Consider the following 24,485-nt stretch of genomic DNA (forward strand, 5'->3'; position numbering starts at 1 on the left):
ATTTCCTGTAGTTTGCTTGCTCGTTGTGGATTAACAGCTTCTAGCCGTGCGCTTGAAAGCTTTGAATTGAAAGCCAGTGAAGTATTAAGCCATTTTAGCTCTGACAGAACATCAGATTAAATCTAAGTTACAAATATTCATTCTTTAAAGTTTAGTTTAAAATTGTAATCTCACTTCAACTTTCCAGGCTTTCTGATCATTCTTACAATAAGTAAACAGTTTCTTTTCTCCTTAAGTGATTTGTGTGCATTTCATTACAGTAAATTTTGTTTTGTTTTTGATAAAGTTGTCAAAACAGTTAAAGGACTTCTATTTGTTTGGGTTTTTTTAATGCAAACTGCAAATAAACAAACTTGTGGCTTAGGAAAACAGGTCTGTTTTCTTGCTTTACCTTTCACTCACCTGAAGAAGAAAAGCTCTCTAATTCTTGGTTCCCTGCTTCTATAGTATCACAGCTTGCACTGACCCAGCAAGAAACGGCAGAAGGCATGTCCTGCTGCTGATTTCTTTCCCATGTATAGCTTAGTTTACAGTTTTTGTGATTTATGCCCACTCTCAGACAGCAATGTTTTTACTTAGATGGGATTTCTGTTGTCTTGAAAATCATTGCATCCTGTTTTAAATGATGCTTATTGTAGTGGTATGACTTATCTCAGTGAAAATACCATTAATTTATATTGTAATGGTGAGGGGGTTTTGTGTATTGAAAATGTAACTTTTTTTTAGTGTGTCAGAGTTGAAACTATTTAATTAAAAGCATGTTACCAATCCAACTTGTGCTTTTTTTTTTTTAAACAACGTAAAGTTGTCTTGTGTTTTCATGGCCTTCGTTCAATAAATTACAGTATTTTTACAGACTTGATAGGGTTTTTTTAATGCTGTAATTGCTTTATCAGATACTAGTGCTGAATAGCAGTCTCAGTTAATGGACATTTTTAGAATTCATTTGAAAACCCCTTAAAGTTCTAAGTAATGAACTTCAAAAAAAAAAAAGGGTTTTTAAATAAAATGTTTAACACCTTGCCCTTTGATCAGTGGATGTTGTTGTGTGGAGAAACTGTTTTATCTTCAGTACAAAAGGTACTGTTCACTAAGTATTTTTGAGTCTGTAGTATTCAGATCTTATTTTTTTTTGAGTTGTAGGATTTCTTCTGAATATGAGCAGAGGTTTTCTTGCTGGCTGTTGAGAGCATTTGAAGCAAAAATGGACAATAAAGATGTTAAAATATGTAATCCACCAATTATCTTCCTGAGGTCCTATTAAAAAGAAACTGTATCCACTGATACAGTCCATTCTTTATTATGCTATTCCTCACAGTGAAGCTGGGCTAAAGCAAAGAGGGCTGACTAGAAAGACAGAGGCTGCTGACCTCTTTTAGTGACGAAAACTTTTAGATATATTATCTTAAACCATACTTAATCAATTTCTTTCAATGTACTGATACGTTTAGCTGTAAATCCAGTAAGTCTTAAAGCACTGTACTTGAAACTAAACAGCAGTTTTGAGTTATTTTAATTCTGTTTATTCTGTGCTTTTCTGCTTTCCTACCTCATTTAAAGAAAGAGAGAAGAGAAAAAAGTAATCTGTCAATAGAATGGTGACCGAAGGCTGAATATAAAAGGTGTTCTTAAAAGCATGGGTTGTGACAGCTACTGAAAGTATCCATGAAATAGTCTACAGTTACAGTTTTGTACTCCAGGACAAAACAGCCTGTGAAGCACAGACAGATGCTACCTGCATGTATTTTGAGTGGCTGTACATCACTACTTAGTTATGCAAACAGGCACAGAAAATCTTTTCCACGGGAGAAATCAGTACTTCATTTTAGAATGTACTGGAAAATTAATATTCGGAAGACTGTGCATGTTACAGTGAATTTATTTTCTGTGTGAGCTTTTCAGTAAGAGTGGAATCTGCTGCCGTACTTAAAAGCACGTTGAAGGTTCAAAATCCAAAACCAGCTGAATTAATACCTTTTAGCAGAAGTCAGATGTTAGCTCTTCAGCTTAACTTTGACCTTCTGTCTTGGACCACCTACATTCTGTAAATCTGTGCTGTGCAACATTGTCTTTCGAATTACTTTTCCCAGGGGAGAAATACGGTGCTTGGTAATGGGGGGAATCTTGTTTGTAAAGGTGCTCGTAGGATGAGGGATGATTAGACAGCACATGCATAGCGCAGTCATGTCAGATTGATGTTTCATCTTTTGCACTGAACAGGAAAGGAAAGGTTTGTGTTTACAGCTTGCAAAGCATCAATTTAAAAATAAAGCTGATTAAAATTTTTGTACCTTAACCTGAAAATTATTTTCTAGAATTCCCTTTCAGTATTTCAGTTCAAAAGCAGTTGGATTGTTCTCCCAATGTCAAAAGTTGGAGGAGGAGGGAAGGGCAGGAAGGAGAACTCATTTTTGTGATCTCCTGAAAAAAAAAAAGGAACCTGAAGCAGTTTTCCTAGAAACTGAGTAATGAGAGAAATGCCTGAAAATAAGGCTTAATTGTGTGATTGGTATGTTACACGCTTTGCACAGGGAAAGGTAAGATAAGTATTTAATATTTTAAACGACGCTAAGTCAAACACCTCCCCTCCCTGCTCTAGAGAAATTGTTTGTAATTGTACTTTTTATATTATTTTTGAAGTATTTAGTGCTTTTTCTTCAAAAGGAAATTGTTCTGTGTAGCCTTTTTTTGACAACCGAAGCTGTTAATCAATCACTGCAGACAGTATGTTCAGCATTTTCAACAGAAAATACTGTGATTGCACTCAGTGATCAGTATGAAAGCCTGTGTTTCCTTTCTAATTTTGCTTGTTTTGTTTTTAAAGAAAGCAAAATTTGAGGCATAGACCCATTAAGGGATCTGGTTTTCTCTTGACTTGCAGGCAACTACAGATTTCCAGGTTTTCAGTTTAATTCTCAAAGGCAGACCTTAGGCTATATTGTGCAGAAGCCAGTGAGGACTCTACAGTGTACAAGTGTCTATGGATCAGATTACAATATAAACCAGTGATTTTTAGGTATATTTGGACTTGTGTTTTTTTCTTTCACTTTGTGGATAACCCGAAAACAATGTACTCTGTATTTGGAAGTTCATCAAACAGCCTTTACTAGTTAAAGATTTAGGGCTATGCTGAGCGAAAGTTCCTTTTTAAATGTCCACTTTTGTATTGAGGACGAATTAAACTGATTTTTTTGAGATAATACCAAAGTGTCCCAATTAAAAAAGCAATGGCTTTAAATTTTCAATGTAAGACTTCTGTGATTCTTGTGACACTTTGAATCTCACTGTGTTTTTAACGTGTACCTTGCTTCAAAACTGAACATTAGGTTTTTGGCAAAATGTTAAAGAGCTATGTGTATAGCTGATGGGTTTTTCTCACGTTTCCTTTTCATCAGCATAGAAGGCAGGGGAACTTCTGTTTCCCACAAGACAACCTCACTACTCTGAAAGCATGATAGTTCCATACAGGAGGTGGGATTTTAGGTGGATCAGTGGAAATGAAGATTGAGAGTATGTGAGGCAGGCTGAAATATGTCAGAAAAATACCTGTGCACAGAGGCTTGTGGACAGTGAAATGCTTGAGCGTGTGTTTGACCATGTGAATAGAGAATGGTGCTATAGTACTTCTCTGACCAGGGGCCAGAAAGAGGTGTTTGGGAGAGAACATGAAAAGTACAGGCATGTCAGTAACACAAGTGCATGTCTCATCTTTTAAATATTTTTGAAACAAAAGGAACTGCCAAAAAGTCACACGGCAAATGATAAATTTAGTGTTGCAGTCCTACCTACAAGCACCCAAGTTAAAACTTCAACCATGTGAACTGTGTAATTACAGTGGTTATATGGTGGTTTTATAAAGAATACTGTGTATAGTTACAAGGCTTAGAAAAAATCTGTGGTGTCTTGTTTCTTTTCTCTAGAAAAAAAAATAAATCCCATCCCATTGGGATTTATTTAGTTTATTTTTCTGAACTTCTGGATCTTTCTGAATGCATTTGCATAAACCTATTTGAAAGTTTTTGCTTGAAGTATTGTTTTCAAATTTCTGCTTGTGAATAACATAAGGTAGAGGAACAATGAGGGTATTAAGATTCTTTACCATTTTCCTAATAACTAAAATAATGCACAGAAAATTATGAATAACTTTAGAACAAAAGAGGGATGAATGGTTTAACTGGAGGACAGTAGGGAATGACTTCTAGATGAAGCAAACTTACTGCATGTTGGAGGTAGAAGCAGATGTAGGAAAGCATGTGCTTTTTGAGAGTTTAGAAATTAATGGGAGATTTATGGCCATCTGTGATATGGTTTTGTGTAAAGCTGAGTTGACTTTTTTCCATATATATGTTTATATATAGATGTTTAAGGCTTTTCTTCACAACGCTGTTAGATTATAGTGATGTGTCACGTAATAAATACAGAAGCTTTTAAGCAAGTAGATGACTTAATTTCTGGGGAGTTGTAACGCAATTTATAATGAAAATAGTGGAAATTTTGGGGAGGAACATCTGTGTTCAGACTTTCTTGAATTTCATTTTCTTCTACACTGTCACTCTTTTCTAGCCAATTCAGTATGATCAGAACAGACGTTCAGAAAACTTAAATTGGTTTGACTTGAGTCTTGGTGATGAATAGGTACTGTAACATTGAATATATTAGCAAAAGTGTTCATTCAAGAACTCGTATAAACCAGCTCTTAGACCTAATTAATAAATTGGGGGAATAACTTATTTTCAGTGTGAAGTTATGGAACTTTAAAGCTAAGTGTTTTGAAAATGTATTTGGTAAGGTCGAATATTCTTAGGAATTTTTTCTTGAGGTTTTCCCCAACAAAAATATCCTAATCCAAGCTTATAGAGCTAATATTGACATTTGGATTATTGTAGTATCAATGGTATTGTGTAATAGTGGCACTTGGAAATTGTCATTGTCACTTAGGTAAATAGATTTTGAGCTGAGGTGAAAATGTGACTATGTGGTTCTGGGCTGCTTAGGCTGTGTATGCGGATTGAATTAAATTTGTGTGCTGATGAGTTTGGTGGAGGAGATATCTGTGTTGGTGGTAGCAGAGTGGAGGGAAGGGAAACTTTATTTTAAAAAAATATTTTTCAATTCTTCAAATGTTTTATTCAGCGTTTGCTGTTTGAACAGGTGATGTAACTGGCAGATGAAATGATTTTCTGAACTAAGAGACAAAGAATTCCCCCCCAACACTCTTCCCTTTTTAAAAGTCTCTGTTCATCTGTATTAGAGATTAATGTTCTTTTTAGTCTATTTTTAGAGGTTTGCTATTTTTACTTCTTGCTGATGGGTCACAAACTCAGTGTTATATGTAGGCTCATTAATTTCCTTCAGGTTGTTTATGGTGTAAGATAATAATGAAAAAAGCTTCTTTTTACAATGGAATGTTTGTGGAAAAATTCAGTGTTTTGATGTCATAATGGCATTTGTGCTGTTAATTGTTCTTTGTGGGGAATCTCTCCCCAAAAAAATAATGTATCAAGATTACTGATGTAAAAATGCATCAATATAGAGATGCGCTGCACATTATAACTGATAAGATGCTGTCATTTAATATGTACAAGGAAATGGATTTATACTAGTTTAGATTTTTTTTTTGATGTGATAGATAGAAGGTTAATTGATGTTAAATGCATGCTTTGTTAGCTCTTCATCAGCTACTAAACTAGTACAGGAGGAGTGCAAATCATTACTACAAAAGGCCAAGACCAGTATGTTTTCTTAGTGAGGTTTATAGGTCTTTTTTTATCCCTCCCTTCTTTCCCTCCTTCCCAACCACACAAAACATAACCAGCTGTAATGATAGGAGGAGAGAGTAAGCAGCTTTTCTAAACACACACTCGCACTCCTGCCCCCCTCTTCCTCCTCATACCTCAGCAGAGTGACAGCTTCTAGATGTTGCGTGCGAGTGAGTTCAGCTGGTGCTGTGTGGTCCGGGTGTGTGGTCTCCAGCTCAACCGAGAGGCTGCTAACAGGGTGGATGAGAGAGAGCAACACTGTTTACTTTAATTTATTTCGGATGCCGGAACTGTGCCCGGAGTTTCTCCTGAGCTGGGTTCCACAGTTAGCGGTGTCAATCCCTTGCAGCTGCAGCCCAGGCTGCAATGGGGGCTGAACGCCTCTGCCGAGGGCTCTCACAGCATCTGCCTCTGGTCCAGCCTTTTAATCCCTTGTGACTCAAAAATGTTAATGGCATCGCTGAGTGCTGTGATTATTTTGTTTTCACTCTGTCAAGATATATAGCCATGAAGATGTACCTTGCTGGGTTAAGGAAAGCAGGACCTCTGAGTTAGTCATGAAATATGCAAGTATGGCTGTTGAGAGCAAAACTGCTGTGCTTATTCCTTGGCTACCCTGAAACTAAGGTCTCTAGTACACCCTTCATAACTGGAATATTCAGGAGCCCTTTTAAGCAGAGAAGGGTATCGTATTTTTTCATATAATATTCCAAATCTTTTCTTTTTCATCATTTGCCCTCTCCATCGCAAGACTTGCACATCTTCCCAAATTGAAACTGATTTTGGCAGGTAACATTGTCCTGTAGGTTAATATGTTTGTTAGTGTTAATATTGGCTTGAATCAACATGCCGGATATGACAGGGCAAGACAAATGAGGCTTTGTTTTTTCTGTGTGATGGTGAAATTGCCCCCTTTTTATGTTTGTTCATCTTTTCATTATAAGTAGCTTAGTGGTGTTTTGAAGAGCTTTTCCCCCCTAAATGTAAGATGCGTGAGCACTTCTTGTTTAAATTGACAAGTCTTCTTTTATTATTTAAATAAACATGCATAGATTCTTAATATCACTTGGAATTTCAGCATTGTTTAGCTTATTCACTTCCCAGTCTTTTCTGGCAGGCTTGCAGGAACAGGCTTTGTATTATTAATGCAGTGTTGAAGGCTGTGGAAATTCTAGGGCACTGAAGATCTCCAGAGGGGTTAATAAATGTCAGTTACTTTCACAGTGCTGCTTTTTGGATGCTTTTAAATCTTGGTTTATGTAGATAGTCTGTCTGAATTTATATTGTTGGGAAGATAAAGCACAGAAAAGGTTGCAATAGTGTTTTTAATCATTTTGTAATGGTTTTGAGTACAAACATGTAGGAAGCTTTTTGCTTTGTCGTCCTTCTTGGGGTCATTTGCTGGTCCCTTCACTGACTCTGTCATAGTGTGTTGTACTCAGGGGACTTTTTGGGTTTTCTAGTGAAAACAAATTATTAGATTTATTTAGTAGAAGCATAAGTTTGTGTAGTTTAAGGTGAAAAGGCCATCACCTAGGTTCTGGAATCTCAGTATTTATTGCTTGTTTAAAAAAGGGCGTTTCATAAAACTGTTAATTTGGAAAGCATTTAATGCTGTGATGTTAGTGTGATAAGACTACCTCACCTACTGGTTTCAGGTTTGTTTGTTCTTTAAAAAGTAACCAACAACATCTGTGTTGAGTGGTGAGCATGCCTGTGGGAGGTGTGCTCAGGTAGAGGAGCTTCTCTGCTTAGCGATGGAGCTCAGGGAAGAGGTAAGCAGGTTGAGGGCCATCAGGGAATGCGAGAGGGAGATAGACGCTTGGAGTTCTACCCTGCCTTCCATGGTAGAAACCCAGCAGGCAGACAGAGCCCATGCTACAGAGAAACCCCTGTCCTCTCTGCACTCAGCTGAATGTGGTGACTTGGAGGACAGGGGGCAATGGCAAGATGTTGTTGCCCAATGCAACAGGCACCGCAGGCACATCTGTGCAGTAACTACCTCACCTTCCCAGGCGCCGTTGCAAAACAGGTACGGTGCTCTGCAAGGGGAGCTGGACAATGGTGAGGATGATAGTTCTCTCAGCTTGGAGGTGTTGTCGAGGTTTAATTGGACCACCCCCTGCATCAAAACCACTTCAGTAAAAAAAAAGATGGGTCATTGTCATAGGCGACTCACTTCTGAAGGGAGCGCAAGGCCCGATATGTAGACTGGACCTGCTGCATAGGGAAGTCTGCTGCCTTCCTGGGGCCCAGGTTAATGATGTAAAGAAGCAGCTTTCTTCCCTAGTACGGCCCTCAGATTATTATCCCCTTTTGATCTTTCAGGTAGGCAGTGAGAAGAAGTCCAAGGGCAATGAAGAGAGATTTCAGGGCCTTGGGATGACTGGTCAAGGGATCAGGAGCACAAGTCGTGTTCTCCTCTATCCCTCCAGTTGCGGGGAATGATGAGGGAGTAAATAGGAAGAGCCAGCAGATCAATGCCTGTCTCTGAGCCTGGTGCTACCGGCAAGACTTTGGGTTTTTTGACTGTGGCTTGATTTACCAGACATCAGGCCTGCTGGTGACAGACGGGAAAAGCCTCTCTCAGAGGAGGATGAGGGTTCTAGGACAAGAGTTAGCAGGGCTTACTGAGAGAGCTTTAAACTAGACTTGAAGGGGGACGAGGAGGTAACTGGGCTTGCTAGAGAGGTGCCTGGGTGTAGTAGCTCAGCACTTGTGGGGCAGCATGCTTGTATTTTTGAGAACCAGAAGGCCTACCACCCCTCAAGGGTGAAAATTACACACACAACTCCCTCCCTGAAATGCTTATACACCAGTGCATGCAGCATGGGGAATAAACAGGAAGAATTAGAGATCTGTGTGCAGTCGCAGGGCCATGATGGAGCTCAAGTGGAAGAGCTCAAGTGGAAGAAGGAAGTTTACAATATGTGGAAGAAGGGACTGACCACTTGAGAAGATTACAAGAATGCTGTCAGAGTATGCAGGGTTGGAACGAGGAAAGCCAAGGCCTCCTTGGAATTAAACCTGGTAAGGGATGTCAAGGTCAACAGGAAGGGTTTCTTCAAGTACATCGGAGGCAAAAGGAAAACTAGAGAAAATGTGGGCCCACTGTTGAATGAGACAGATGCCATGGTGACAGATGATGCAGAGAAGGTAGAGTTACTGAATGCCTTCTTTGCTTGAGTCTTTACCGCTCCGGCCAGCCCTCAGGAGTCCCAGACTTTGGAGGTAACAGAGAAAGTCTGGAAGAAAGAAGACTTTCCCTTGGTTGAGGAGGATCAAGTTAGAGACCAATTAACTAAACTGTACATCCACAAGTCCATGAGTCCTGATGGGATGCACCCGCGAGTGCTGAGGCAGCTGGCAGAAGTCATTGCTCGGCCATGCTTCATCACCTTCGAAAGGTCCTGGAGAACAGGCGAAGTGCCTGAGGACTGGAGGAAAGCCAATATCACTCCTGTCTTCAAAAAGGGCAAGAAGGAAGACCCAGGAAACTACAGGCCAGTCAGCCTTACCTCCATCCCTGGAAAGATGATGGAACAGCTCATTCTGGGTGTCATCTTCAAGCATCTGGAGGAAAAGAAGGTTATCAGAAGTAGTCAACATGGATTCACCAAGGGGAAGTCATGTCTGATCAATCTGATAGCCTTCTATGATGGCATGACTGGATGGATGAGGGGAGGTCAGTGGATGTTGTCTACCTTGACTTCAGCAAGGCTTTCGACACCATCTCCCACATCATCCTCATAGGCAAGCTTAGGATGTGTAGGTTAGATGAACGGACAGTGGGGTGGATTGAAAACTGGCTGATAGATAGAGCTCAGAGGGTTGTGATTAGTGGCAGAGTCTAGCTGGAGCTCTGTAACAAGTGGTGTTCCCCAGGGGTCAGTACTGGATCCAGTCCTGGTCAATATATTCATCAGTGACCTGGATGAAGGGATAGAGTGTGCCCTCAGCAAGGTTGCTGATGACATGAAACTGGAAGGAGTGGCGGACACACCGGAATGCTGTGCTGCCATTCAGAGTGACCTGGACAGGCTGGAGAGTTGGGCAGAGAGGGACCTTACGAAATTCAACAAAGACAAGTGTAGGGTACTGCATCTGGGGCAGAATAACCCCATGCATCAGTATGGGTTAGGGGCTGACCTGCTGGAGAGCAGCTCTGTGGAAAGGGACCTGGGAGTCCTGGGGGTCAACAGGATGCCCATGAGCCACCAATGTGCCCTTGTGGCAAAGAAGGCCAATGGCACCCTGGGGTGCATCAAGAAGAGTGTGGCAAGCAGGTCGGGAGGTTATCCTCCCCCTCTACTCTGCCCTGGTGAGGCCACATTTGGAGTACTGTGTCCAGTTCAAAAAGGACAGGAAACTGCTGGAGAGGGTACAGCAAAGGGCTGCAAAGATGATTAGGGGACTGGAACATCTTTATTATGAGGAAAGGCTGAGGGACTTGGGTCTTTTTAGTCTGGAGAAGAGAAGACTAAGGGGGGATCTTATTAATGCTTCTAAATACTTAAGGGGTGGGTTCCAGGAGGATGGGGCCAGTCTTTTTTCAGTGGTGCCCAGTGACAGGATGAGAGGTAACGGGCACAAACTTTGATCATAGGAAGTTCCATCTAAACATGAGGAGGAACTTCTTTACTTTGAGGGTGGTAGAGCACTGGAACAAGCTGCCCAGAGAGGTTGTGGAGTCTCCTTCTCTGGAGATATTCAAAACTCACCTGGACGCGTTCCTTTGCAATCTGCTCTAGGTGAACCTGCTCTGGTGGTGGGGTTGGACTAGATGATCTCCAGAGGTCCCTTCCAACCCTTATCATTCTGTGATCTGAGGCATACTGTGATTTGAACATAGGTGATGCTTTGGTCATTCCTGCTGTTCCTGCCTCAATTTTAAAATTGTATTCTGTCACAAATATGAGTGAGAACAAATAAATATTTGATACCTGAAGACTTGTATGCTTGCTTGTAGCTTAGACTTTCTTAGCAATGACATATAGGCTTTTTTCTTTCCTCCCTTCTTGACATCTTACATTCCCTTTGCTAGATGACCATGGTACTTGAATTGACTTTGAGTCTGTCTTCCTCCGAGAGAGTATTTTAAGTTCAGTGACTGTGACAAAGTACTGCTGAAAGCTTCAACTGAATTTTCAGTCCCTGGAACTAACTTGCTATCTTGTTTTAGAAGTCAGAAACTCCTTTTAAAAACATTTTGACTGCTAATTTTTCCATTGGTGAAATGTGTAATGTGGCACCTGATTGTTACTTGCCTTTGGAAGTTCCATGCCTTCGTGATGTTTGTAGTTTACCTTTGGGGTTTGAGTTTACCAGCCAATTTAATATCCTTAAATCCTGAACTTCTGTTGTTTGCTTATTTCATATTCTGGTACTTCTTCCAGAGTGGTAAGCAGTACTCTGCTTTACAGAACAGATGTAGTAGCTGTTGACATTTTTACTTCGTGTTTTTTTTCTCTGCTCACCATTGAAAGTTGAATGGGGAAACCTATTTAAGAATTCTCGTTTTAAACCACCTAAAGGTTTACAAAAGCCAAAAAAGCAACTAGATTTGTATTTTCCCTTATGTTGGGCCATATTTAATTTCTTCATTATTTTATTTGTTTTTAAAGTGGCTTTTCTTAGGATAAAGAGTGAAGATGTTCCCTCTTTAGCAAGCTTGTAATGCTCAGAATTGTCTGGATTTTTTTTTTTCTGAACCAAGCCTTCGTGAGAGGACAGTTTATTTGAGAAGCTCGTGTATGGACAAAGGTGATGTTTATGAAAGGCATTTTTCAAGATGGCTTTGTAGTAGGTGGTCTTTGCAGAGGCTTTCTAACTCCTTGCACTTTCATAACAAGAATTATGACAGAATAATAGAGAATAATATGGGTAAGATCATGAGAGCAGTCAAACAGATGTCATCCATGTTAAACTGTTGGGGAGATATTGTGAGGAAATTAAGTTTAAAAAAAAAAGCGGGGGGTGAATAAAGAGGGGAAGAGACCTCAGTTAGTGTAGAAGAAGATTGTCCATCGGGGGAAAAAAAATAGTCTTGTTAACACTTCTTCAGGAGCCTGGTTCCTCAGGGGAAATGTCTTGTATAGAAAACTGTCTTTATGCAATCTCCCCTAGTCTGTATAAGAACTAATCTTTCAGTAAGAAGGCTGCCTTTTTTATTGTTTTATACATAATACATATTTGTAAAGAATAGAACTTCTCTTTAGGGCAATATATAGAATTGCAACAAAAGCTCTTAATTATATTATTGTATCCTTTAATGAAAAAAGTAATTATTTTTTCAGCTTTGCTGTAAAGATTTTAAAAAAAAAAAAATAATTGGAAACTTGCTTTTGGGCCACAGTAGTATACTGGCTAGGCTTCCCAATAAGCAGTTCAGTCATTTTTAACTATTGACATGTTTGTCATGAGAAGGAGGAAAGGAAATATTATAGATGAATTGAAGGTTCCCAAGCATTTGTTTGATATTTGTAGTAAGGACAGATTCCATAGAGTTCCTTCACTTGCTCTTTGAAATAAATGAAACCAATTGCTGTTCAAAAACAATAATAATAGAGTGTTTCAGTGCTGTAGTGCTTTTGTAATGTGTTGAGATTTACTGTGGTCTTCTCATTCCAGTGAGGTATTTTAAAGCAATTCTGCAGTAAGTATGGAAATACTTTAGAAGAAACATTAGACCTCAGGAGGCTCAGTGTTTTTATTACATTTATTCAGCTCATCATGAAGGGAGATCTAGTGCCAATTTCTGAAATCCAGAAAAATATCTTGTAATATTACTTTTGAGTTTTGGTATTGATTCAAATCAATTACCTGTGTGCCTAGGTATTTTGAATGAAACAATGGTTGCAATGCAAGGGAACCATAACATGGTGGGGGGATCAACCAAATAATACCAAAGTAGCTTCTATTTTACTTGTTTTCCTCAAGATTTTTTCCTCTCCATATTACCACTGAGTTCCTGAAGATGGCTTTTTCACATTTGTGTTACTGATTAACGTTCTATATAAATCTTTACTAAAAAATTGCTCAAAAGGAAGAGAGGTGTTTTATGTTGTGTTACTGGTATCTAGACACATGCTGCTTCCTGCAGAAGGTGACCAGGTGTGTATGTGGGGACATAACCCCACTGTTTCTTTACAGTTGTTGTATGTCTTCGAGCTCTGCTGAGGAGCCGTGAGAAAAAACTGCAAAGACTATATAGACAAGATCATGAGGAATAGATACAGTTTGTCCTCCTTGCTCTGGGTAAACTTAGCCACCTGATTCTTCTCTAACATCTTCTTTGCACAGGACTCCAGAGGAAACTTCACATTCTGAAAGGTCTGAACCTCTGTGGTCTGAAGGTCTGAACAATCTTTTAATTGTATAGGAATAAACAAGACTTTCCCTGCAATTTTGGATTGTGATTGCTCCAGGTAATATTAGGTTTAGCAGTGGGAACTGGGAAGCTTATTTCTATTGTACTGCCCATTGTTTTGTCAGGCAATGCTGTGGTAATGTAGCTTTGAATGCAGCACAGATGTGAGGAGGGCTGGACAAGCCTTGCAACTCCAGGACTAGGGACCTTGACAGAAGACTGGGTCTATCCTTTTCACCGTGGCAAGGAAGTGGATCAATAGTAGTGCAGGTGGGCTATCTGGACAAGAAGGCTCAGGTCAGGGTAAGGAATGGGAGGTAAGGAAGAAGAATTACCAGACTGTCAGGATTTGAAAAGAGAATTAGGATGTTACACCTCTCTCCCTCCTTCCTTGAACTTATGGGGAAGAAGTCAGAGGGAAAATCATCAGGACAGGGGCAGGAAATAGTTCAGCTGCAAGACTAGGACCTGGCCTCAGTTTTGAAGTGAGGCAGAGACTGTCTGTCCCTGTGTGAGGGGGAAAAACAGTGCTGGGAAAGAAATAGGAGTAGGGCAGGAGGGGGGGGACTCTGCCTGCCAGAAAACAACCTTCTTTTCGTAGCTGGAGGTGACTGTCAGCTGATTTCTTTGTAATCTGCTGATTCAGTATTCCTCTCCTTCAGTGGTGTTCTACCCACAAGGTTATAGACTGCATGTGTTGAGTACTTACTTCTCTAGCCTCATGTTGAGTTCATGTAAAAGGTTCCAGTGTCTTACATACAGACTTACAAGAGAATCCATATGATACTATCTAATTTAATTCCTTTTCATCAGTTCGTTGTTTGCAAAAAAACTTGGAAATTAATGTTTTATTAAAAACATACTGTAATTTTTAATGTTGTGAAGTCAACCTGTCAAGAAATATTACGAGGTTTGCCAGTTAAAAAACCAAAACAAACCACCTTAGTTCCAGATGTATGTTGTGTTGTCTTATCATGGGCTCTTACCAGACTTCCTTCAGGTGCTGGACATTGCTCACATACTGCAACTTATGTTCTTGTTTGTTCGACAGGAATCTGCATCTCTTATTAATTGCATGCTCTTCAAAGGTAGCCTCAAAAGTTCTCTAAAGATATTAATAGTTCTGTGGTGTTCAGAGTATCTAAATGCCTCTTCCATATTAATGAATTTGTCTTCAAAATAGCTTTTGAGATGTGTGATAGAATTCCTATTTTAAATATGTGAAACTGAGAGACATCTTAAATTAAATGTATTTATAGATTTGAGGCGGTTATTTAGGACCTGAATATTTTGGAGCATTGTGCAGCATTCCCTACGTTGAGGGTACATTTCACACTGACTTCAGGTGTGGCTGTGGGCTCTGAAGTTGGACACCCAGAAACTGAGAAGAAAAAAGAAGTTGTTGTAAAGTTTTATTATATGTGACCTGCTAAGCATCTGTGGTATAGACAGAGACAGGCTCCTGTTCCGGGTGCAGTATTTGATTACTTTCACCGTGAGATCTTCCTTATTCCTGCCTTTCCGAAATCCATCTTCATTTTCAGTGTGTGTTCCAACTTCAGAACATGAAGAAAGAAACCAGTCAGTAGGAGCTTCTTTGATCCTCGTGGCAGATCTATCTAGTAACACTGAAAAATTTGGGGAGGTTGTGTAGAAGCATGGTGTATGATGGTACAAAATATGTATTTTGTATATGCAGAAGCAGTTGAAACAAAGATAGCTTACTTAATTCTGGTATTTTCTAACTGCACATGCTTGGCAACTGCAACTTCTCTGCAGTTTGTTAGGGATGATTTACAGAGGTTCTGAGTTTCATGGACTTGACTATTTGTAAGTAAAAATAGAAAATATACCTTGATCCAAAATAAAAATAGGTAAGAGAAGCCAAGCTTTCTAAGTCTTATATTCCACATATTTTTTACCAACCTGAACTTTTTAAAATTGTGTATGCTAAAGTGTTCTATATGTGTACCTATGGTTTTTGAATACTGACCTGTTTGATCATTCCTGGATTTTCTTAGAAATAAAACCATTTCTTCCTATAGGTTATTTTTGGTTCTTACCTTTCCAGTGCAGGTGAATTCCTATTAGAACTTTATGAAGTTCCAGAATACCAAATGAAATTTTTTTGCTAGGAATTTTAAGGATGCTGTTGTGTCTCAGTGGAAGAATTCAGGAGTCATGAAATGGAATAGGTGATGCAAAATTACCATGGAAGTCCTTAAAAGAAACTTTTTTTTGCCTTAGACTTCTGTAGGACCTGTGTACCTATAGGCAGGCTCTATATTTAGTAAGTGTTGTAAATGTGGAGAAGTTGTAGAAGCTGATGTGCTTCAGGTTATACTCCTCTGCTTCTTGTAGCTGCAGAGCTGCACAAAGGGAAGTGCTAATAAGCCATAGGAATTTGTGATCGGTTGCATAGTAAACTAACTGTAGGCTGCATAACGTGTACCAGATTGGTATTTGTTTTACAGAGTTAAACTGGTTTGAGTTGACTCCTAACTTCAGGTGCAAAGGAATACTCTTCTAGAAATGCTTCTTCAATAATTTCATGTACATTTTTGTTGATCTGTTGGGATATTATTTGTTTTGTTGGTGTTCTCTGCTAGTGCAGTGTCTGTAAATAATGTTTTAATTTTCTCAGTTGATGTAAATGTTGATGCTTTATACAAATAAGTGCTGGGGGCTTCTCCCCCACGGGACTGTTTGTGCCAGTAAGTCTACTTTTGATGGGGAAGTAATCCGAATATGTAATCATAGTCTATTACTTAGCTTAGCAATTCTAAACTTTCTAAGGAATACAGTAATAACTTTCTAATAGAGAATTGAACAGGCTCATTTGAGGTTTTAATATTTTTCTGCATATACTTTTTCTTTACAGTTCAGAACTAGAGCCATACTTTAAAAAAAATGGAAGTACAAAGAAGGTGTAGGTATTCTTTAATGTTTTGTGACTATGTGGAAAAAAAAGGCTTTGAGAGCGGTGTTCCATATTTACATTCATGTTTATCGTTTTAGAAGAATGGCTTAAAAGGTTTTAAGTATTTTTACATAATGTAATTATTGTTTTTAAATGATTTTTTCTTGCTGAACAGATAAAAGCAACTCAGCTTTCAGTAACTGAATAGACATCATGTCTCGAGCACGGCAGCCCCCACTTGTAACTGGCATCTCTCCCAATGAAGGCATCTCATGGACAAAAGTGACAATTAGAGGAGAAAATTTGGGGACTGGGCCTACAGACCTCATAGGTAAGTTGGGGGAAAAAAAACCCAAACAACTTATTTTGAGACTGTAGAATGTCACATTTAGGATATAATTATAAGGTAATTTTTTTTTGCACGGTAAATTCTATATTGTATGGTGTGAGGAAATGCCCTTTTCACAAATAGGCCCTTGAATCCATAAATTCAGGGGTGCTGACTAATGTGTAACAAATCAAATGACCATGCTTTGTTAGATGAACCCTTAGCCTGACTCAGCGTCCTGTGCTGAACACTGGCTAAGAATGAATGCTTATGGCATTGTACTAGAAGAGGGTAGATGTAACGAGATGCTCCTTTGTAAAATCCCAGGCATTGAGAATTTCAGCATGGAGACTTTCCTATCAGAAGTGTTTTTAAGGTGTTGAGAAAGTCACTGACCACTGCTTTTCCTTGAATTAGTGTAAAAGTCAATTTGTGTATCTGCCACAGTTATGACAAAGCGAGTTTAATGGTTTAGCTACACATGTGAAAAACCATTTCCTTCGCTGTTTTGATTTTAACATGGTAACTTTATTTGAATCATCATAGCTCTTGCATTGAAAGAGGGAACAAGCGGTTTTCTCTGATTCTCCTGACCATACAGATCTTGATCATCACTGCTCTGTTGCCTCTTTTCTAGGCTGAAAAGTCCTAGAGTATTTCAGTTTTCTGCATATATCTTTGACCCTTGCTGTTTCTCTTCACTGAATCTCTTGGTTTCACTACCAATGATGGGTGAACAAATCTTGGTTACATGCAGTGTTCAGGATGTGAACGCACTGTGGCATAATACTATACTTTCACTTTTGTTTTATATTTCTTCCATAGGATTCTGTTTTCTGATTAACTCCTGCTAAGCATCGAGCTAATGTTTCTTGTTGTTCTGCTTATTCTATTCCCATGATTTAATGCTTGAGGGTTAGTAGTCAGCTTGAGCCTGTCATCTGTGAATTTAAGGTTTTGCCTGTGTGCATTATGTCTTTGTTCATTGAATTTCAGCTGCTGTTCTATAGCATCTATGTTAGAGTGCATCCACTCAGACTCATAAGGTCTGTTTCGCATTTTTTCTAGTTTTTACAGTCTTTACATTCTGAATAAATTAGTATCATCAGCAAACTTTGTAACCTCTTTGTCCTGTCATTTATGAATATATTGAACATAAGCAATCCCAGCACATGCCCTGTGGAAACTTTCCTTGGTGAAAACACACCATTTACTGTAACCCTGTTTCTATCTTTTAACAAGCTATTTATCCACTTGCGGATTGTATCCTATAGCTGCTTAATTTTCTGAAGCCTTTCAAAAAGGACATTGTAAAATCTTCTGGAAATGCAAGTTAACTGTAACTACTGGAATTTGCCTTATTTCTTTTGTAAATTAAGCATGTATGTGCTTTAGTATTCATGTTAGAGACTATTTATCTAATTTGTTGTGGAATCATGACTCCTCTGAAGTCCATTGGAATTTTGTTTGGCTTTGCTAGAAACAATATTTCACTTCATGGCTGTAAACCAAGATTTCCAAATTCCATTCTTGGCCACCACAATGAACTTTATGGCCAAGCATAAGCTACTACAATTTTCCCCTTCACTTCATTTTGCTGTCTCTCGAAAGGGGAAGTAGTATTTTCCTGAGCTGCTAGACAAGGTTCCAGTACACTAATGAACCTTTAGTGAGAAATAATCAAATAACTGATGTTATAGGTGAGTATATTTCTGTGTATTTGTGTGGTTGATGTAATTTGATAACCTTATTAGTTCATTGGTATGATTCTTTTAGAAGTGATCAGTGTTAGGTTCTTGGAAGGAAGACATCTCCTGAACTGTGTCTCAGTATGATAGCCGATTAACTGCTAAGATTTCTTCTCTTGGATTTTTTTTGAGTAACTCTTGTAATACATAGCTGCTAATAATCTCATGCTTTGAGGTAAAAATTTTAAAAAATAAATAATGGTTTACCTTATTTTTTTTTTCCTTATCTCAATTCTCAGCTTTTTCCAGTAAGTGACTAAGGCCCCAGACATGTAAAAATTTCTTCTAATGGTTAAATTAGGCATGTAAATAGTCCCTGTGACTTGAATGGAAATACTTGCAAAAGTGAGCTTTTGTAGGCATGAGATTTAAGCAAGTTTGAGTGAGGGTTTTATAAAGTTTATAATCTGCTATTTGAGATGCATTAGATTAAAATGAAAAGCAAGAAACTTTTTTTATGTATAAACAGAATATCACATAACAGAAGAATATGCCTTCTCGTTTCATTTGAGAGCGCCTTCTTGTAATCTATTTGTATCTTTGAAACCAAATGAACTTTTTATTTGTAACTCTATGGCTCACGGTACAAAAAGCCAAATCCAGAAGATACCTGCAACATTTATGCTCTCAAGGTTTAGTTTGGCTTTTAAGACATTTGCAGCTGTATTTTGTAGGCATTGTAAAATTGTCAATATATAAGCTTGGCCAAAATTGTAAGGTCTCAATGAGAGAATTATTTGTGCCTATTTATTGAAAGGCACATAAAAGCTAGAACCCGAGTACGATGTTCTCAAAGATCTTTCTACCATGCAACAGATTGAAATGAAGTTTTATTTAAAAGGAAGCTGCTTCTTTTTGGAGAAAAAAATTTTTGTATCTGTACCATCAAAAAGTCTCCCCCAACATGCCTTTATTTCTTTTAGAAATTGTCTTGTGCCATTACTATATTTAGTGTGGTATAGAAAACGTTGATAGAGACTTACTTTCTTTTGCCTTTTTAAGATACAGACAAAGGTTGTGTCCCTCCATTTCAGACATGTCGGATCTTGTGATCTTGTTCTCTTGAGAGCTTTAGGAACCTCTGAGTCGAAAATAATTGATACAAGGATCTTTAAAACAGTTGTTCAAAAAATGTTTACCCTCTAAATGGCTATAGCTCAAGTACTGATTTTAAAGTATTTTAACTAAGCATTAATTCAGACCTTTGAAATTCTAGGGTGAAAGCCTCTTTATGAATGGTTCAGACAAATTCTTTCAGTTAGTCTTAGTTCATACTGTCCTCTTTTTTCTTTCAGAGAAGTTGCTAGTATAAAACCAAAAGAGTTGTAATAATATAACCTAAGATTGAAACCTTTGCATCATAAATGTGTGGTTTTTCTTCCCCTCTGAAAAACAAAAACTGGCCTGGTTAAAGTGTTGCTAATAAATAACAACCAAAATATTTTTTTATTTTAAGGCTCTTTTGTGTATGTACCCTATTTTACTCCCTCCCCCTCTTTTATTCAGGCATCTTTTAAGAAACGAATCTACTGTTCTAATTCAAGTAAAATTGCCTTCAGTTGTAATAAGACTCAGTGCCTTTCTGTTTTTTATTTTTTGGTTTTCATTTTCAAAATAGTTTTTGGCAGGGAGTAAGGCATTTTTACATCTGAGAACCATGAAAACTGCCAAATTTGTCTGCTGTGTAATGTCAGAGACTTAAATTTGTGAGAAAAAGTAAGTGTGAAGCTTTGGTACTGAGCCACATAGGCTGACCCTCTTCTGTCTGTAAGTGTTTTTTTTAAATTGGTCAGAGCTTTCTAGAAATTAAAAACAAAACCCAAGCCAACAGGGGAGGAACTGCTGTCCCTGAGTAATTCATACTCCAGTACAGCCAACACACTAGTACAGCCTTTTCCTTTTGGAAATGTTTCTAGGTAAGGGTGTTAATTTAAGAAGAACCTAATGAAATTGTTCTCCAAATCCATACTATAGAAATTAGGATCTCGCCAATTCTTCAGGACAACAAAACTCTGATTAGGAATCTAGGAATTATTGTTCTAGATCTGAGAAAACAATCCATCTCTTCTAGCATCCAGAGTCCTGATTTGACCAGACTTGATCAGATTGATTGGTCAGATTTATCAGTTGGTCAGACTGATATGACATGAATCTCCAGGAAGCCTTGGACCTTACATTAGGGTGTACCTTGACTCTTAGGTGTTGAGAGGTGTTCTTAAACACTAAAGCTTGACCTATTTTAATACACCACAGTCTTTTCCTAACAGAGAGCTTCATGGCTAAAATATACATTGTATTTTTTATTTCATAGTTGGCCATTTGTACTTATGAGAAAATTTAGGAAAGGAAATAGATGAATACTACATGACTATTTTCATACAACAAAGGCAGTTTATTCAGCAGAATCAGTCATGCATCGTGGATTTTGTAGAGAAGAAATTGGGACAGAATATTTGTCAATTAATACTTTTTTGACCAAAAAACCCTTCTGTGTCTGCAGAAGTACTGCTAAATAAATAAGGTTGGAAAACATTGTTCATTGTGGCTATTTTGCAGACTTTCTTTATGGTTTTGGTATGTGAAGTCACACAGAGTGAACTTATGAAAGATTTTATGCATGCAGTTTTGATGGAAGTTTCATGTAAGTACAATACTGAACGGTAGTTCTCCAGTGTCTTGCAGACAGAAGATATCTTTTACAACATGAAGTAAAACTTGCAGTCGCCCATAACTGGTGGAGTAGATTAAAATAAGCTTCAAACAGCACTGTGTGTGTCTCATGAAGTGGCGCCAGGACAAAAGACCTGAAGTTACCTAGGGAACATCTAGAAAAATGTATTCGTGACTCTTTCACTGTAGTTGGCTGTAAGGGACTAGAGAAGGGTCATTTATTTATGTAAAATATATGAAGGATCATAAATGTATTTTCATTACAGAATTTCAAAAGATACTTCTATTCACAGTAGAGTTTTGTTGGTTTTTTTTCTTTTTCCCAGGTTTAACAATCTGTGGGCACAACTGTCTGCTAACTGCTGAATGGATGTCTGCCAGTAAAATTGTGTGTCGAGTCGGACAGGCTAAAAATGACAAGGGAGACATTATTGTGACTACAAAGTCTGGTGGCAAAGGAACTTCAACTGTTTGCTTCAAACTGCTTAAACCTGAAAAAATAGGTATTTTTCTTGTTCAAATTCACATCTGTTTTCTTTGCTAAACAAATATATGACTGAGTGCCTCTTTAAATAAAATGTGTGTTTAAAATGGATCCACCTCAGGACAATCTTCAGTTGTGTAGAAAAAGCAGAGTATGTCAATAAAATGTGTAAATATATACATAGATAAACTCATAGTATATGTTAAATTAATCCTCCTGTCTCAATATCCTGATAAACCCCTCAATGACTACTGAAAAGTAGCCCTTTATTTTTCTGTAAGGAGTAGCACTAAACTTCTAAAATTTTAAAAAAAATTCATAACAGATCCAGTAATTACTCTTACGTGTACTAGATAAATACAAAATATAAACCAGCTCATGAGCTTTACACCTAAATCCTGAGCTGACAGTTAATACTTTAAAGAAAGTTGAGTCCTCAGTGGTGTTTCTTTATTTGTAATTCAAACCATCCTGCAAGATGGAAGGTCTTAAGCATTTCTCATGAGATGCTTAACCATTAAAAAGATGTTGCCAAGCACTCTAGGACCTCTGCTTAATCTAGAATCCAGTCTAAATACCCTCTGGATTGAAAATGTTTCTTTCAGACCACCTCCATTGATGAAGTTGGATGGTTATCTTTCCTAACGTAGGTTTTTCCACAAGAACTATTTTAGGCTTTTGTTCTCTGCAGTTCAGTGACAGTTAAATAATGCATAATTTCTCTCAAGCTGTAGTAAGATCTTAATAATAGAAAAGTGAATCAAGTGCAAATGTTACACAGTGAAGCTTTTGGTGATGGGAGGGGAGAATTGATATTTGAAAAGATGGGTAAGTGTGAGTATGGGGTAATTTCTGGTGTTGAGTATCTGATGGGTATGTTAAAGAAAGGCACAGCCAAGAATATGGCTGGCTGCATTTTTGGCTAAGGGCCAAGACCTATTGTGCCTCATCTTTATGCATTGTCTGTGCTAAGGCTTTGAAAACAAAGTCAGTCCGGTGTCCGTTGAGTCATCCATCTTGGCATGTGGCCAAAGTTCACTTAATTTTTGGTTAGTGAGTGGCACAGAAAAGGGATCTTCCCTAAAATATGCAAATAAGAAGACCTCCAGGTAATTTCTTGTTTTGAAAGTGTTAGATGGCAAGGTTTGGACAGGTACCAAAATACTTGGAGGAATGAAAAATACTAATTTCTGTGATCAGGAAAATGCTCTTAATGAGTGTGAAACTGTGCACTCTGTAAGAGGTAATGTTTGATGCCTAGCCATGAATACCTTTCCAGCAGCTACAATAAAATAATTCAGCATAATTGCATCCAGGTTGTTTTGCCATGTATCCTCCAATATATTACCTAGGCATGCATTTTATATTTATCAGGATTTTTTCAAATTAATTCAGTATGTTAGAAGTTGATGGTGCTGGACCGCCCTTGTTGTTTTAAGGATCTGTGCTTTGTTTTCTCTAGGTATCTTGGATCAGTCTGCTGTCTGGGTGGATGAAATGAACTATTATGACATGCGCACTGATAGGAACAAAGGGATTCCCCCCTTGTCCCTGCGTCCAGCTAATCCGCTTGGTATTGAGATAGACAAGTGAGTACCAAATGCCTTTAATCCACTTTTTTAGTGGTTTTCTCTATATGTGCCTTTGTGAATTCCAGAGAAGTTTAACAGTTTACTGGGCAGGGAAAGATTTAAAAATACATACATGTATTAGCTGTTGGTATGCTATTTGGTACTCAGAGGAGTTGTTGGTGCACATTATATCTTGCTTCATAATCCTTGGTTTTGGACCGTCAGTTAGAGCTGTAGATAATCTAAAAGCCTGATATATTGAACCCCAGTGACGTTTAGATTTTGAGGATTGCCAAATAACCTAAGGGTTTGGATTTATACATTGTAGTTATGGAATACTTAATGTTGCATCTGAGTTTCATGGTGCTTTTAAGGATGGTTAGATTGCTATCTATTGCTAAAATTGCACTGTAAAATGTGATTTATCATCAACTAGTTTATTCTATTGAAATATTAATACTGTTTTCCAACCCACAGGCTTCTTTGCTTTCTGTCACAAGTATGGTGGAATTGATGACTTTTTTCTGAAATAGAAACTTTATAGTGAGTGATAAATGGAATTAGAGGGCTTTAAATGGGACTTTCATAGGGCTCCAAACCTGACCAACTCCTAGAAATAGCATCAGGAGTAATATTTCTCTTGATCAAGGTACAAGTTCTACCAAAAACAAAGGCTATTTAAAATTAAACTCTTACTAGGGATCTCATCTGCTGAATACTCTGTGAGAGGGAGTGCATTGGAGAAAATCTGCAGTGTCCGTTGTTACCTTGTTCTGATGGGGAAACTGCACTTTCCCAAATCTGTGTGGGATTTCTAGTGGATCATCAGCTTCCAGCCTCTGGCTGTGCATTTCTTTCCTAGTTTGAATACGTATTTTTCTTTCTTTTCAAAGTACTAACCCATTTTTTGTAATAAGCTGAAGATTTTGTTTCTCTTTAAGTATTTTTCTCCAGCCTCTGACATAACTTCTGACAGATACTTCTTTCATCTTCTCCAGTTTTCCAACCCTGTTAAAATGTGGACTTTAGGATAGTGGACAGTATTCCACTGTCTTAGCAGAAGACTTCCTGTCTCTCCTCCACTCTCCCTCCCTTGTTTGTAAATTTTAAAAAAAACTAATAATCCTTTTTACCACAGTGCTGCACTGGCAGCTAGCAGTGAGTGGCTTTTTAGTTGATTCTCTTGAGTTGCTACTCCTGCTGCTGGCATGGTAGCTCATTATGCTGTAGGCATGGCCTGCATTCCTTTATCCTAGCTATCTCTTTTTGCACTTGACCGTGTTCCTCTGTTGCTGAGGAGACAAGTTTGTCTTCTCAGTCCAGATTACAGTCTTTCTTCTTAACATTTTTACCAACTATTTATAAAAAATTATTGGTGGTAAAGCCATTATTGGTGATGATGCAAGTACTGATGAAAGAGTAATGTGGGCTTTATTAAAACTTTACCTACAGATGTTCTCAGGTGTGCTTCTCCACAGATTGGGTTTTTTTAGTTAGTTCTTTAATTCATGTGATGTATTCTATTGGCATTGCATAAAAATAAATTTTTAATGAATCTTAGGGTAGCTAGTCTCCTTTAAAATGACTATATATTAATTTTGTCTGGTTACACTTTTCAATGAAGCGCTTAATCTCA

The 24,485-nt window shown here is 38.1% G+C and overlaps 1 protein-coding gene across 1 annotated transcript in view; it reads left to right on the forward strand.

The window, feature by feature from the left end:
* The first annotated feature begins 8,772 nt into the window (after positions 1-8,772).
* The window catches only part of EXOC2 (exocyst complex component 2), a 124,265-nt gene continuing 108,552 nt past the window's right edge, over positions 8,773-24,485 (forward strand). The window contains exons 1-4 of the mRNA XM_059836331.1: positions 8,773-8,789; positions 16,224-16,379; positions 21,121-21,297; positions 22,741-22,867. Coding sequence (XP_059692314.1) covers positions 16,262-16,379; positions 21,121-21,297; positions 22,741-22,867 — 422 coding nt within the window. The 5' untranslated portion in view covers positions 8,773-8,789; positions 16,224-16,261. The remainder of the gene's footprint in view (positions 8,790-16,223; positions 16,380-21,120; positions 21,298-22,740; positions 22,868-24,485) is intronic.

Source organism: Gavia stellata, chromosome 3 (genome assembly GCF_030936135.1).
Source record: "Gavia stellata isolate bGavSte3 chromosome 3, bGavSte3.hap2, whole genome shotgun sequence".
Classification (NCBI taxonomy): domain Eukaryota; kingdom Metazoa; phylum Chordata; class Aves; order Gaviiformes; family Gaviidae; genus Gavia; species Gavia stellata.